This window comes from Gossypium hirsutum, chromosome D10, assembly GCF_007990345.1.
Source record: "Gossypium hirsutum isolate 1008001.06 chromosome D10, Gossypium_hirsutum_v2.1, whole genome shotgun sequence".
In the NCBI taxonomy this organism is placed as follows: domain Eukaryota; kingdom Viridiplantae; phylum Streptophyta; class Magnoliopsida; order Malvales; family Malvaceae; genus Gossypium; species Gossypium hirsutum.
The window spans coordinates 45,536,660-45,551,838 of NC_053446.1; the positions used below are offsets into that span (position 1 = coordinate 45,536,660).

Sequence of the window (15,179 nt, forward strand, 5' to 3'; positions counted from 1 at the left end):
AAACGAATTTGTATCATTTGGTATCAGAGCTAGCGAATTTGGAGTAAGAATCGACGCTTTCGACACTGGGATATTGTAATTCGATCAAAAAAATCATGCAAAAAAAGAAGAAGGTATTCATTTGAATTCATTTGTATTTAGCATTTTTTTCAAAAAAATTCGAAATTAAAAAAAAGTGTTCAAGTTCTTTGATGCCGAGTTCTAAAAACTTTGTTTGTTGTCCGAATTAGTCTTATTATTTATTCTACTATTCAGCCACACCTAAACTAATATCTTTTGTTTCTAGCCCACCTTTTGGTCCTAATATCAATCCTAACCTAACTCGTCAACTCTTTTGCAGGCTGACCCACCTTCGATTGCTTTTAAGTCTGACTAAAAGGCACGAGGGTTGTGAGCACAATCGAGTGAAGAAAAAGCCAAGTTTGTGTGCTTTCTTTGAGAGAGAACTTGTGAGGTTTTGTTGAGAGTATTCGATATGTCAAGAAGTCCAGAAAGAAATCCAAACGTTGGAGTAGGTGTGCCAGATCTCACCCTACAAGCACTCATGCGAGAAATAGAGCGGTTATTCGAACGTAAACTCGAGCCAACTAAAGATCGATTATTTTGAGCCGAGACACGAGAATAGCGTGAAGCAAGTTCGGAAGGTGTAAGGCGAGAGCGCGGGCATCCAAACCAAGATCACTATGAAGAAAGTGATTAAGAAAGAAATAATTCATCTGCCCGAAGTGTATGTCAACGAGGCTGCCAACAACATCGGGGCCCTAGATATCAAAACTGTCCAGATGACAACCTTGAAAATATTAATATGATAATTCCAACTTTCCAAGGTAAGAATGACCCTGAAGCTTATTTGAAGTGGGAAAAGAAGATTGAGCTCGTTTTTGAATGTCAGAATTATTCAAAAAGAAAAAAGGTGAAGCTCACAGCAATCGAGTTTTTAGATTATGCAATTGTGTGGTGGGACCAGCTAGTAATGAGTCGAAGATGAAATGGTGAAAGATCCATCTCTATTTTGGCTGAAATGAAATCTACCATGCAGAAACGGTTTATTCCTTCGTACTACCATCGGGATCTATATCAACGACTCCAAAACCTTACTCAAGGTAATAAAAGCATTCAAGACTATTATAAAGAAATAGAGATAGCAATGATTCGAGCTGATATCGAGAAGGATTGAGAGGCAATAATGGCTAGATTCCTTGCGGGCTTAAACTGTGACATCGCCAACATAGTTGAATTACAACACTATGTTGAACTGATTGACATGGTCCACATGGCAATTAAGATTGAAACAACTCAAATGAAAAGGAGTTAGTCAATCCTATTCCAATCCTTCCACTAACAAATGGAGCCAAGGAGCCAACAAACCCCCTGTTCGAACAAAGGAGCCGGTTGTAGAGGCTAAGTCTAACCAGTCAGTTGGAGAGACAAGTCAAAATAAAAATGAGCAAGCGCCAAATCGCATGAGAGACATAAAATGTTTCAAGTGTCAAGGCTGGGGGCACATAGCTTCCCAATGTCTCAATTGATGAATTATGGTGGTAAAGGCTGACGGTGAAATTGAATCCGAGAAGAAGGATGAAAATGAGTCTGAAATGCCATTCGATGATAATGATGAAGATTTAGAGTTACCATTTGAAGGTGAAATCCTTGTGGTGAAACGAAGCCTTAGAGTCCAAAGTGCTAAAATTGATCAACAAAGGGAGAATATTTTCCACACACGATGCCACATCCAAGGCAAGGTATGTAGTATGATCATTGATGGTGGAAGCTGTACTAATGTAGCTAGTAACATGCTAGTGGAAAAGCTAGTTTTGTCCACGACCAAACACCCAATTCCATACAAGTTGTCGTGGTTGAATGATGGAGGCGAGCTTAAAGTAACAAAGCAAGCTGTGGTACCATTTTCCATCGAAAAGTATCAAGACGAAGTGGTGTGTAATCCTAGCTCCCATACATGCAGGAAATCTCCTTTTGGGGCGTCCAGGGCAGTTTGATAGGCGCGTGATCCATGACGGTTATACGAATCAATAAACATTTAAGCACAATGGCAAAATGTAACTTTAGCACCACTGACTCCAAAACAAGTGTACCAAGATCAATTCAAGTTGAAAGAAAAGCAAGAAAAAATACAACAAAAAATTGATAAAAAGAAAGGAAAAAGTGAAGGAGTGGAGGTAAAAGTACGAGAGGAACAAGGAAGTCAAAAAGAAAATAAGAGTGGTAAAATGAGCATATTTACGAGGGAAAAAAAGTCATTGTTGTTACACTAGTCCGTGTTTGTACTTATGTACAATGAATGTTTCTTCAATGCTAACGAACTTGATAACTCTTTGCCTTTATCTGTTGTTTCATTACTTTAGGAATTCGAAGACGTTTTTCCAGAAGAAGTGCCAGTGGATTGCTTCCTTTCCGAGGTATTGATCACCAAATAAACTTTGTTCCCAGAGCTACAATTTCGAATCGACCAGCTTATCCAAGCAACCCAAAGGAAACTAAGGAGTTGCAACGACAAGTAGCGGAATTAATGGAGAAAGGTTATATACGGGAGAGCCTAAGTCCATACGCGGTACCCGTTCTATTGGTGCCTAAAAAAGATGGTTCATGGAGGATGTGCGTAGATTGCTGAGCTATAAACAAGATTACCGTCAAATACTGACATCCCATCCTTAGACTTGATATGTTGGACGAGCTTAGCGGTGCTAAGTTATTCTCTAAGAGTGATCTGAAAAACTGCTATCATCAAATTCACATGTAGGAGGGGGATGAGTGGAAAACCGCGTTCAAGACCAAATACGGTTTGTATGACTGGCTAGTGATGCCATTTTGCCTCACCAATGCCCCGAGTACTTTCATGAGGTTGATGAACCATGTTTTGAGGTCTTTTATTGGTCGTTTCTATGTAGTTTATTTTGACGATATTTTAATTTATAGCAAATCATTATCTGATCATCTTGAACATTTGCTTGGTGTTTTGAAGGTTTTATGAAAGGAAGTACTGTATGCAAACCTTAAGAAATGTAACTTTGTACTGAAAAAGTTATTTTTCTAGGTTTCGTTGTAAGTGCGAATGGCCTCAAAGTGGATCAAGACAAGATTAAAGCGATACAAGAATGGCCACGTCCGACCAACATCAGCCAAGTTAGAAGCTTTCATGGCCTTGCAAGCTTCTATAGGAGATTTGTACCGAACTTTAGAACTATTGCTTCCCCATTAACTGGTATTATCAAAAAAAATTCTTCTTTCATTTGGTCTGATGAACAAGAATCTGCTTTTGATAAAATCAAAAATTTTTTAACTAATGCTCCACTTTTGTGTTTATCAAATTTTAACAAAATTTTCGAAGTGGAATGCGATGCTTCTGGCATAGGAATAGTGCAGTTTTAACACAAGATGGGCGTCCAATGGCTTATTTTAGTGAGAAACTTAACAGGGCTACGCTCAACTATCCCACCTATGACAAGGAAATGTACGCATTGCTACATGCATTAGAGACATGGCAGCATTACCTTTGGCTGAAGGAGTTCGTTATACACACGGACCATGAGGCTTTGAAGCATTTGAGAGGACAAACCAAGCTCAAAAAACGTCACGCAAAATGGGTCGAGTTTTTAGAATCCTTTCCATGTGTCATTAAATATAAGGTAAGGAAAATATTGTTGCGGATGCTTTGTCACGAAGGTATGCTCTTTTAAACTATTTGGATGTTAAATTGCTTGGTTTCGCTTATTTGAAGGATTTATATTTTGTTGATTCTGATTTTGGAGAAATTTACAAGTTATACGTGCAAGGTGCGTATGATAGGTACTATCAGCAAGACAAATTCCTTTTTAGAGAAAACAAATTATGCATACCCCAAGGATCAATTAGAAACGTGTTGGTTCATGAAGCGTACAGCAGGATTTTAATGGGACATTTCGATATTGCCAAAACTTTGGCCGTTCTTCAAGAACACTTCCATTGGCCGAAGATGACATGAGATGTGGCTAAAGTGTGTGATCACTGTATTGCTTGCAAGAAGGCGAAATCAAGGATCCAGCCACATGGACTTTATACTCCGTTGCCAATCCCGGAAGTACCATGGATGGATATATCAATGGATTTTGTTTTAGGTTTTCCTAGAACAAAGAATGGCAAAGACTCTGTGTTTGTTGTAATTGATCGTCTTTAAAAAATGGCACATTTCATTGCATGTAATAAAACTGACGATGCTTTAAATGTTGCTAATCTATTTTTTAGGGAGATCGTACGGTTGCATGGTGTTCCAAGAACCATCATTTTAGACCGAGACACCATGTTTCTCAGTCACTTTTGGAGGACCTTATAGGGAAAGCTTGGCACTAAGCTGTTATTTTTAACAACAAGCCATCCCCAAACCGATGGCCAAACGGAGGTCGTTAATCGAGTTTTGTCAACAATACTGCAGGCCATTATTCGAAAGAATCTAAAGACTTGGGAGGAGTGTCTATATCACATTGAATTTGCATACAATCGATCGGTACACTCGTCTACCAAGTATTCACCATTTGAGGTACTGTATGGATTTAATCCTTTAACACCGTTGTATTTGTTACCTTTACCTTCTAATCAATTGGTTCATGTAGATGGAAAGAAAAAGGCAGATTGTGTGAAACAATTGCATCAACGAGTTAGGGATAATATTTAATGAATAACCAAGCAATATGCTCGTAAAGCTAGGAAGGGACGGAAATGAATAACGTTTGAACCAGATGATTGGGTTTCAATTCATAGGCGCGAGAGATTTCCAATTCAAAGACGATCCAAACTTTTGCCAAGAAGAGACGGTCCTTTTCAAATCTTGGAAAGGATTAATGATAACGCCTATAAATTAGACTTACCTGGTGAGTATGGGGTTAGTGCTACTTTTAATATAACATCTCGAAATAGGGCCTAAATAGAATAGTGGTTATGAAACCACAAATTTGAGATAGAAAAGTTTATTGTGATTAATTTTTATGATTTACCGGTTGATTAGATGCATGTGTTAGAATACCGATAAGAAATTTCAGCGATTGCATGTCTGGATTGAATATTAGGGTTTAATTGCAAAAGTGGGTAAATATGAGCTTTAGTTGATAAAGGATTTAATAGAAGTGCATAATTGAAGTAGAGGTCCTTAAATGGTAATTAGACCATTAGATTTTTAGGGACAAAAATGGGAATGCATAGATAAAAATAACTAAAGTTTTAATGAAGGGCATTCTAGTAATTTGGTAATAAAAAGAATTAAAAGGGAAAAAGATGGCAAAATGTGCTCATCTTCTTCCATAAGGGCCGAAAATTCAAGGGACTCCATAGCTAGGGTTTCTTCACTTTCTCAAGCTCATAGTAAGTGCATCCAAGCCCCGTTTTTAATGTTTTTTTACGTTTTTAGAGTCCTCGTAGCTCGGTTTAATTTATTCTACCATGAATTCATGTTAGGGTTCATATTTGGAAAAGTATCCATAGGTGAAATGTGTTTATTTTGATGTTTTATGGTAGAATATGAAGTTTGAAATTATGTTAAACAACTTTTGCTAGGCAATTTTAAGTGAACACGAGTAAAACAATATAATCAGTAAAAATACCTAATGTTCAAAAGTAAATGTTAGAGTGAGAATTTGATTTTTCCATAGAAGGGAAAGATGTTCAACATATCATGAAACATAAGAATAAGGGATGAAGTTTAATTTCTAAGCTTTAGGGAAAAAGTGTAAATATGCAAAAGTTTAGGAGCAAAATCATCATTTTGCCAAAGTTCGAGTCAAGGACTATTTTGATGAATATGAGTATTAAATAAGCTAAATTTGCTATTATAGATCAAGACGAACGAAATCCGGAGTTAGACCAGGGAAAGAAAAAAGTTTAGGACTAAATTGCTAGATTTGATCGTATTTTGTACCGAGGTAAGTTTACGGTAAATAAATGTAATATTTTAATAATTATTATTAATGTTGTTATTTTCCAGCAATTATGTACTTCTTTCATGAAATTATTTAATGTTGACTCAAGTATGAGATGATAGAGAATCAGTGTTAAAAAGTCTCGTTGAAACATTAGGAATGTATCGGATACAAATGTCATGACATTAGGGGAATGTGATCCCATGTAAGACCATTTCTGAGACATGACATTGGCATTATTGAGGTTATGAGAGGTCCCAAATACGACCATGTCTGGGACATGGCGTTGGTACCGAGATGAGAGGTCCCCCATAAGACCATGTCTGGCACATGGCATGGGCACCGATATGAGAACTCCCATGTAAGACCATATCTGGGATATGGCATTTGCAGTACTGGAAACATCCCATGTGAGACCATGTCTGAGACATGGATTTGGCATTTTATTATCAGATAGGAGACCCAAGTATCCTCAGTATTCCAAGTGGTTCAATGGGCTAGTAAATAGGCTATGTTACATGAAAGTTCAGGTAAAAGCATAACTAATAGATTCAGGTGAGTTATAAGGGTTAAGAATATCTCAGTTATCAGTTGAGAAAAAATTTTAGCAAGGAAGGAGTAAGTTATAATCATGAGTTATTTAAGTAAGCAAGTAAGTAAACAAGTAAGAGCGTAAGTAAAGAAGAAAGTAAAAGATCATGATACTTGATGATAATTTATGAGTATAATTATTTATGATAAATGTTGTTATTTATTTGCTTGTAAACTTACTAAGTTTTATGCTTACCCCCTTTATTTTCCTTCTTTTTATAGTATCGCTAAGCTAATTCGGGGATCTTAAGGGCGTCAGAGATCGTTTCACACTATCAACAGACCATTTTGGTATTTTGTGATTCGAAACGTTTTAAGTTATGACATGTATAGGGACTTAGTCATTTTGTGTGCGTGTCCTTATGATATGGCTAATGAATAGCATGTAAATACTCAATAATGATTAGCTACTAAAATGGCTATTTAAGAACACGTTTTGGTGTTATGTATGCCTAAATGATAGTTAATACAAAGAAATTATAAAAGACTGAAAATTTGCAATGGAACAGTTTTTGGACCGCAGCATTGACGTGATTTTGAAAAAAATTCCAAGGATAGTAGAAATGGAATTAGAGATTGAATAAGATCATTGCCATAGAATTAAAGCTTATCGAGCCTATTTTCACATGAAAGAAACGGTGTAGGTAAATGAATTTTATATTTTGTAAAATTTGAATTTTAGTGGGACAGGGTCAGAATGGTTTTTAAAGTCCCCTATTCTGACTTTAGGAAATCATTAAAAATGGTACAGAAATAATTATGAATTATAATTTATATGTCTAGATTCTTTAGTGAGTCTATTTTCAATAGAAACAAGCAGAAGCACCATATGAAGCATGTACAATGAGATAATTGATTTCTAGTGAATAGGGGTTAGAACCATCAGATAGTGAAACTGGGAATACTTTAACGAATTAACAGTACTATTTGGCTTATTCAAAAATTCTGAAAATTTTTTGATAAGAAGATATATGAGTCTAATTTCAGGAAAAATTTACGGATCTAAATTTTGAGTTTTGTAACTCGAGTTATAATTAAATTAGTTACTGTCATGCGAGTGGATAGTTTTATTGTAAATAGTGAAATAAATTATTTTGATTTGTTTAAGTATTTGAAAAATTTTTAATGTTCCCAGTTTGGACTCGAACCATTTTCGTTGCATGTTTTAGGCTCTCGAGGGCCCTTTTTAGGGACATATTGATTGAACGTGAGTGAAATAATTTAAAAGTAAATTTTTATGCTCCTAACTAATAAGTTAAGTCAGGTAACGCCTGGTGCTCGACTCCAGCAACGGTCTCGGGTAAGGGTGTTACATTTATTGATATCAGAGCAAGAGTTCAGTCGGTTCTCGAAATATTCAGTATGAATAAGAGTCTAGCTGTACATGCCATACTTGTATTTTGTTAGTGTGCCGACTCTTGACGATTTTAAATGTTTTTTTATAGTTATGGATCCCGAATGAGCTGGTGCAGATGATGTAGGGAGTAATGCGCCTGCTCTCACAAAAGGAACGGTGCCTCCAAATAGTAGTGAAAGGCCCGTTATAGTTAGTTAGGGAGGAGGGGCTCGAGAAGCCTTCTTCCAAGATATGAATGAATGGTTTTTTCGAGTTCATTAGTACGAATCCGGCTGTTAGACCTCCACCCCCTCATGATCCTTCGATCCCCCATGTAGCTCCCCCAGTCACAGTTACAGTTATAAGAGAAAGGCCACCAGTTGTTAAGATTAGAAAACAAGGGGCTGAAGAGTTTCGGGCTACTAAAGATGATGCAAAGAGAGTAGAATTTTGGCTCGATAATACTATTAGAGACTTTGATGAGTTATCCTATACATCTGAGGAATGCATGAACTGTGTTGTCTCACTCCTTAGAGATTCGACCTATCATGGGTGGAAGACTCTTGTGTCAGTTGTGCCGAGCGAGAGAGTTACTTGGGATTTCTTTCAGGAGGAGTTCCGTAAAAAGTATATCAGTCAAAGGTTTATTAACCAGAAAAGAAAAGAGTTCCTTGAGTTAAAGCAGAGTAAGAAGACTATAATCGAGTATGAACTTGAATTTGTTAGACTCAGCAATTATGCTCGAGAGTGTGTGTCTACAGAGGCTATCATGTGTAAAAGATTTGAGGATGGGCTCAATGATGATATCCGACTGTCAGTTGGCATTCTAAAGATATAAGAGTTTGTTATTCTAGTTGAAAGAGCTTGTAAGTCAGAGGAGTTGTTAAAAGAAAAAGAAAAGGGCAAAGCTGAAATTGAGGTTCAAGACACGAAGATAAGGCAGATAAGCAGATCATTTCAGTCTTCATCCAAGAGGCCTAGAGAGTTCTCTATTAAATCGAATTTTTTAGCAGGGTATCCTAATTGAAATAAAGGTAGAAGATTTGTAGGTTCAATAGCTCAGACTACTACAGTCACAAGTGTGGGTAGTACTTGACCACCTAGATCAGAGTGTGCTCAATGTGGTAGATGTCATCTCGGTGAGTGCTAAGCAAATGAAAGTGCTTGTTTCAGATGTGGTGCACTAGATCATTTTATTCGGGATTGTCCTAAAACAGTTAAAAGAGAAGTAATACCAAGTGCAAGATCGGGAAATGCTCCCACTAGAGGCAGACCACAGAGGAATCTAGGAGTTGGAGCAAGTAACAGGGGTACGTCTAGAGACTCGGCAGTTAGACCAGCTGTTAGAGCACCCGCAAGGACTTATGCTATTCACGCTCGCGAAGAGGTATCTTCCCCCGATGTGATTACGGGTACATTTTCTCTCTATGATACTAGTGTTATTGTTTTGATTGATTCAGATTCGACCCATTCCTATGTTTGCATGAGATTGATGCCTATTATGAAAATGCCTATATAATCTACCGAATTTGTGATTGAAGTATCGAATCCATTAGGCCAGTGTGTGTTAGTAGACAAAGTATGTAAAAATTTCCTTTTGATGATTAGAGGTCACAATTTTCCGGCCGATCTCATGCTATTGTCATTTGATGAGTTTGATGTGATTCTTGGTATGGATTGGTTGACTGCCCATGATGTGATAGTGAATTGCGGAAAGAAATACATTGAGTTGAAATGCAAAAATGGTGATATTATCCGAGTTAATTCAGATGAGTCAGATAGGTATCTTGCCATGATTTATGTTATGTCTGCTCAGAAATGTTTAAGAAAAAGGTATGAAGCTTATCTTAATTTTTTATTGAGTACTAAAGATCCAAATTTGAAAATTGAATCAATGCCAGTAGTTTGTGAGTTTTCTGACATGTTTCCGGAAGAATTGTCAGGTTTGCTTCCTATTAGAGAAGTTGAGTTTGGTATTGAGTTGGTTCCAGGTACCACTCCCATTTCTATTTCTCCTTACAAAATGGCCCCGTTGGAATTGAAAGAATTGAAAGCTCAGTTGCAGGAATTAACTGATAAAGGTTTTGCAAGGCCTAGTTGTTCTCCTTGGGGCACACCAGTACTTTTTCTGAAAAAGAAAGACAGTTCGATGAGGTTGTGTATAGATTATCGATAGCTTAACAAAGTAACAATAATGAATAAATATCCACTACCTAGAATTGATGATATGTTTGACCAATTGAAGGGAGCCACTGTGTTCTCCAAGATAGATTTGAGATCCGGTTACTATCAGTTGCGGGTTAAAGAGTCAGATGTTCCCAAAATTGCTTTCTGGACTAGGTATGGTCACTATGAGTTTCTTGTGACGCCATTTGGTTTGACTAATGCTCCTGCCATATTCATGGATTTAACGTGTAACAGCCTTTACCCGAGACCATTGCCAAAGTCGAGCACGAGGCATTACCTAACTTAACTTACTAATTCTGAGCATAAAATTTAATTTTAAAATTAATTCACTAATGTTAAATAAATATGTCCCTAAGAAGGACCCTCGAGACCCTAAAACATGCAACAAAAACGGTTCGGGTCCAAACCGGGAACATTAAAAATTTTTCGAATACTTAAACAAATCAAAATAATTTATTTCACTATTTACAATAAAACTGTCCACTTGCATAATAGTCACTAATTTAATTATAACTTGAGTTACAAAACTTAAAATTTAGATCCGTAAATTTTCCCTAAAACTAGACTCATATATCTTTTTACCATAAAATTTCCATAATTTTTGGATAAGCCAAATAGTACAGTTTATTCTTTACAGTTCCCCCTATTTCACTGCTTGATAGTTCTACCCCTCTTCACTAAAAATGAATTATCTCATTATACATAATTCTCATAATGTTCTCATTTGTTTATTTTGAAAATATGCTCACTAAGAAATATAGACATATAAATTATGACTCATAATTCTTTCTATAAAATTTTTAATTATTTTCTAAAGTCAGAACAGGGGACTTCAAAAACCATTCTGACCCTATCTCACTAGAATTTAAATATTACAAAATATAAATTTTTTTTGCCTACATCGTTTCATTCATGTTAAAATAGACTCGATAAGCTTTAATTCTATATCTCATTAACTCTCTAATTTCATTTCTACTATTTTTGGTGATTTTTCAAAGTCACGTCAATCCTGCTATCCAAAAATTGTTCCATTGTAAATTTTTTACTATTTTATAATTTCTTTGTATTAACTATCATTTAGACATACATAACACCAAAACATGTTCTTAAAAAGCCATTTCAATAGTTAATCATTATCGAATATTTACATGCTATTAATTAGCCATATCATAAGGACACACACACAAAACAACTAAGTCCCTACACATGCCATAACTTAAAACATTTTGAATCACAAAATACCGAGATAATCTATTCGTAGTGTGAAACGATCTCCGACGTCCTTACGATCCCCGAATTAGCTTGGCGATACTATAAAAAAGAAGGAAAATAAAGGAGGTAAGCATAAAGCTTAGAAGGTTTACAAGCAAATAAATAATAGCATTTATCATAAATAATTATACTCATAAATCATCATCAAGTATCATGATCTTTGCTTCTTTACTTACTCTCTTACTTGTTTACTTACTTGCTTACTTAAATAACTCATGATTATAACTTCTTCTCCCTTTCTGAAATTTCTTTCTCAATTGATAACTAAAATATTCTTAACCCTTATAGCTCACCTGAATCTATTTATTATGCTTTTACCTCAACTTTCATGTAACATAGTCTATTTACTAGCCCGTTGAACCACTTGGAATACTAAGGATACTTGGGTCTCCTGTCTGATAATAACATACCAAAGCCATGTCCTAGACATGAACTTATATGGGATGTTTTCTATAATGCCAATGCCATATCCCAGATATGGTCTTACATGAGAGTTCTCATATTAGTGCCCATGCCATGTCTCGGACATGGTCTTACGAGGGACCTCTCATCTCAATACCAACGCCATGTCCCAGACATGGTCTCACGTGGAACCTCCCATAACCTCAATAATGCCAATGCCATGTCCCAGACATGGTCTTACATGGGATCTCATCCCTCTAATGTCATGACATTTGTATCCGATACATTCCTAATGTTTCAATGGGACTTTTTAACACTGATTCTCTATCATCTCATACTTGAGTCAACATTAAATAATTTCATGAAATAAGTACATAATTGCTGGAAAATAAAAATGCTAATAAAAATTATTGAAATATTACATTTATTTACCGTAAACATACCTCGGTACAAAATACGATCAAATCTAGCAACTTAGTCCTCAACTTTTTCTTTCCTCGGTCTAACTCTGGATTTCGTTCCTCTTGATCTATAATAGCAAATTTAGCTTATTTAATACTCATATTCATCAAAACAGTCATTGACTCGAACTTTTGCAAAATTATGATTTTGCCCCTAAACTTTTGCATATTTACACTTTTACCCGAAAGCTTAGAAATTAAACTTCATCCCTTATTCTTATGTTTCATGATATGCTGAACATCTTTCCCTTCTATGGAAACATCAAATTCTCACTCTAACATTTACTTATAACATTAGGTATTTTTACCAATTATGTCGTTTTACTCGTTTTCACTTAAAGTCGCCTAGTAAATTTGTTTAACATAATTTCAAGCTTCATATTCTATCATAAAACATCAAAATAAACACATTTCGCCTATGGGTATTTTTCCAAATATGAACTCTTCATATTCTACCATAAAACATCAAAATAAACACATTTCACCTATGGGTATTTTTCCAAATATGAACTCTAACATGAATTAATGGTAGAATAAGCTAAATCGAGCTACGAGCACTCCAAAAACATCAAAAATCATTAAAAACAGGGCTTGGATGCACTTAATATGAGCTTGAGAAAGTGAAGAAACCCTAGCTATGGTGTCCCTTGAAGTTTCGGCCCTATGGAAGAAGATGAGCACATTTTTCCATCTTTTTCCTTTTTAACTCTTTTTATTACCAAATGACTAAAATGACCTTCATTAAAACTTTAGTTATTTTTATCTATACATGCCCATTTTTGTCCATGAAAATCTAATGGTCTAATTACCATTTAAGGACCTCTACTTCAATTATGCACTTCTAGTAAATCCTTTATTATCTAAAGCTCATATTTACCCATTTTTGCAATTAAACCCTAATATGGAATCCAGACATGCAATCGCTAAAATTGGTAAATCATAAAAATTAATCACAATAAACTTTTCTACCTCAGATTCATGGTTTTGCAACCACTGTTCCATTTAGGCCCTATTCGGGATGTTACATAATGAACCGAATCTTTCGATCGTACTTGGACAAGTTTGTAGTTGTGTTTATTCATGATATTCTAATTTATTCTCCTAATGAGATTGAACATGCTGAACATTTGAGAACAGTTTTACAAATTTTGAGAGATAATCAATTGTATGCCAAGTTTAGCAAAAGTGAGTTTTGGCTATGAGAAGTCGGATTCCTTGGACACATTGTCTCAGGTGATGGTATTAAAGTTTATCGGAGTGAAAATTCAATAATTGTTGAGTGGAAACCACCGAGAAATGTGTCTGAGGTTAAAATTTTTCTTGGATTAGCTTGTTATTATAGACGATTTGTAGAGGGATTTTCCATGATAGCTACCTCGTTGACAAGGTTGTTGTAGAAAGATGTCAAGTTTGAAAGGACTGAGAAGTGTCAGTAGAGTTTTGACAAGTTAAAATTCATTGTTGTCTGAAGCTCCAGTTTTAGTACAGCCAAAACCGGGTAAAAAATTTGTGATTTATAGTGATGCATCCTTGAATGGATTGGGTTGTGTACTTATGCAGAAAGGTAAAGTAATAGCATATGCTTCTAGACTATTAAAGCCACATGAGAAAAACTACTCGACGCAAGATTTAGAGCTAGCTGCCATTGTATTTGCATTGAAGATCTAGAGACATCACTTGTACGGTGAGAAGTGTCGAATATTCACTGACCATAAAAATTTGAAATACTTTATGACTCAGAAAGATTTGAACTTGAGGCAAAGAAGATGGCTAAAGTTGATTAAGTATTATGAGCTAGTGATTGATTATCACCCGGGTAAGGCAAACGTTGTTGTTGATGACTTGAGTAGAAAGTCTTTATTTACATTGAGAGCTTTGAATACTAGTTTGGATTCATTAGGTGACGGTTCAATTTTAGCTGAGTTGAGAGCTAAACTGATGTTTCTTGAAAAAATATGTAAAGCTCAGAAAGATGATAGTGAGTTACAAGCTAAAAGAGCTCAGTGCGAGTTAGGTGTAGAGTCTGATTTTTAGATCGGTTTTGATGGTTGTTTGATGTTCAAAAATCGAATATGTGTACTGAAGAATGATGAGCTTATTCGAAAGATCTTACTAGAAGCACATAGCAGTTCTTTGTCTATTCACCCAGGTAGTACAAAGATGTATAATGATTTGAAGAAAACGTACTGGTGGGCAGGAATGAAAAGAGATATTTTAGAATTTGTTTCTAAATGCTTGATTTATCAGCAGGTAAAGGCTGAACATCAGGTACCTTCAGGTTTATTGCAGCCTGTGTTAGTTCCTGAGTGGAAATAAGACCGAGTTACCATGGATTTTGTACAGGGTTGCAATTGACACCGAGAAAGAAAGATGCAGTATGGGTTGTGATTGATTAGCTAACGAATTCGACTCATTTTATCATAGTTCATATGGATTATTCACTTGACAAGTTGGCCGAGTTGTATATTTCAGAGATAGTCAGACTACATTGAGTATCGTTATCGATTATCTCAGATAGTGATCCGAGATTTACTTCGCGGTTTTGGAAGAAATTGCAGGAAGCTGTGGGCACAAAGTTGAGTTTTAGCACAGCTTTCCATCCTCAGACCGAAGAGAGAGTTATTCAGATACTTGAGGATATGCTCAGATGTTGTGTTTCAGAATTTCAAGGTAGTTAGGAGAAATATTTACCGTTGGTAGAGTTTGCCTATAATAATAGTTATCAATCAAGTTTGAAGATGGCACCTTATGGACGTAAGTGTCGTATGCCTTTGTATTGGATAGAGCTTAAGGAAAATTAGATTTACGGGGTTGATCTAGTTGAAGGAACAGAAGAGAAAGTAAAAGTCATTAGAGATTGCTTGAAAGCAGCTTCAGATAGGCAAAACTCTTATGCAGATTTGAAAAGAAAAGAGATTGAGTTTCAGGTTGGTGACAGAGTATTTTTGAAAGTATCCCCGTGGAAGAAAGTTCTTAGATTTGACAAGAAAGGTAAACTAAGTTCACATTTTATTAGATCGTTCGAGG

The 15,179-nt window shown here is 35.8% G+C and overlaps 1 protein-coding gene across 1 annotated transcript; it reads left to right on the top strand.

Moving 5' to 3' along the window:
- The first annotated feature begins 1,535 nt into the window (after positions 1-1,535).
- LOC107915491 (uncharacterized) lies at positions 1,536-3,035 on the top strand. The gene is made up of 4 exons (XM_016844645.1): positions 1,536-1,742; positions 2,364-2,417; positions 2,759-2,880; positions 2,981-3,035. Exons 1-4 carry the CDS (start codon positions 1,536-1,538, stop codon positions 3,033-3,035), a joined length of 438 nt encoding a protein of 145 aa, XP_016700134.1.
- Positions 3,036-15,179: the final 12,144 nt, after the last annotated feature.

Bases quoted from the DNA above. Each gene is read 5' to 3' on its own strand.
- LOC107915491 (XM_016844645.1), top strand. From the start codon at position 1,536: ATGGTGGTAAAGGCTGACGGTGAAATTGAATCCGAGAAGAAGGATGAA. The intron at 1,743-2,363 runs GTATGTAGTATG...TCATTACTTTAG, and splicing joins GATGCCACATCCAAGGCAAG to GAATTCGAAGACGTTTTTCC. The intron at 2,881-2,980 runs GTCTTTTATTGG...GGTGTTTTGAAG, and splicing joins TTGATGAACCATGTTTTGAG to GTTTTATGAAAGGAAGTACT.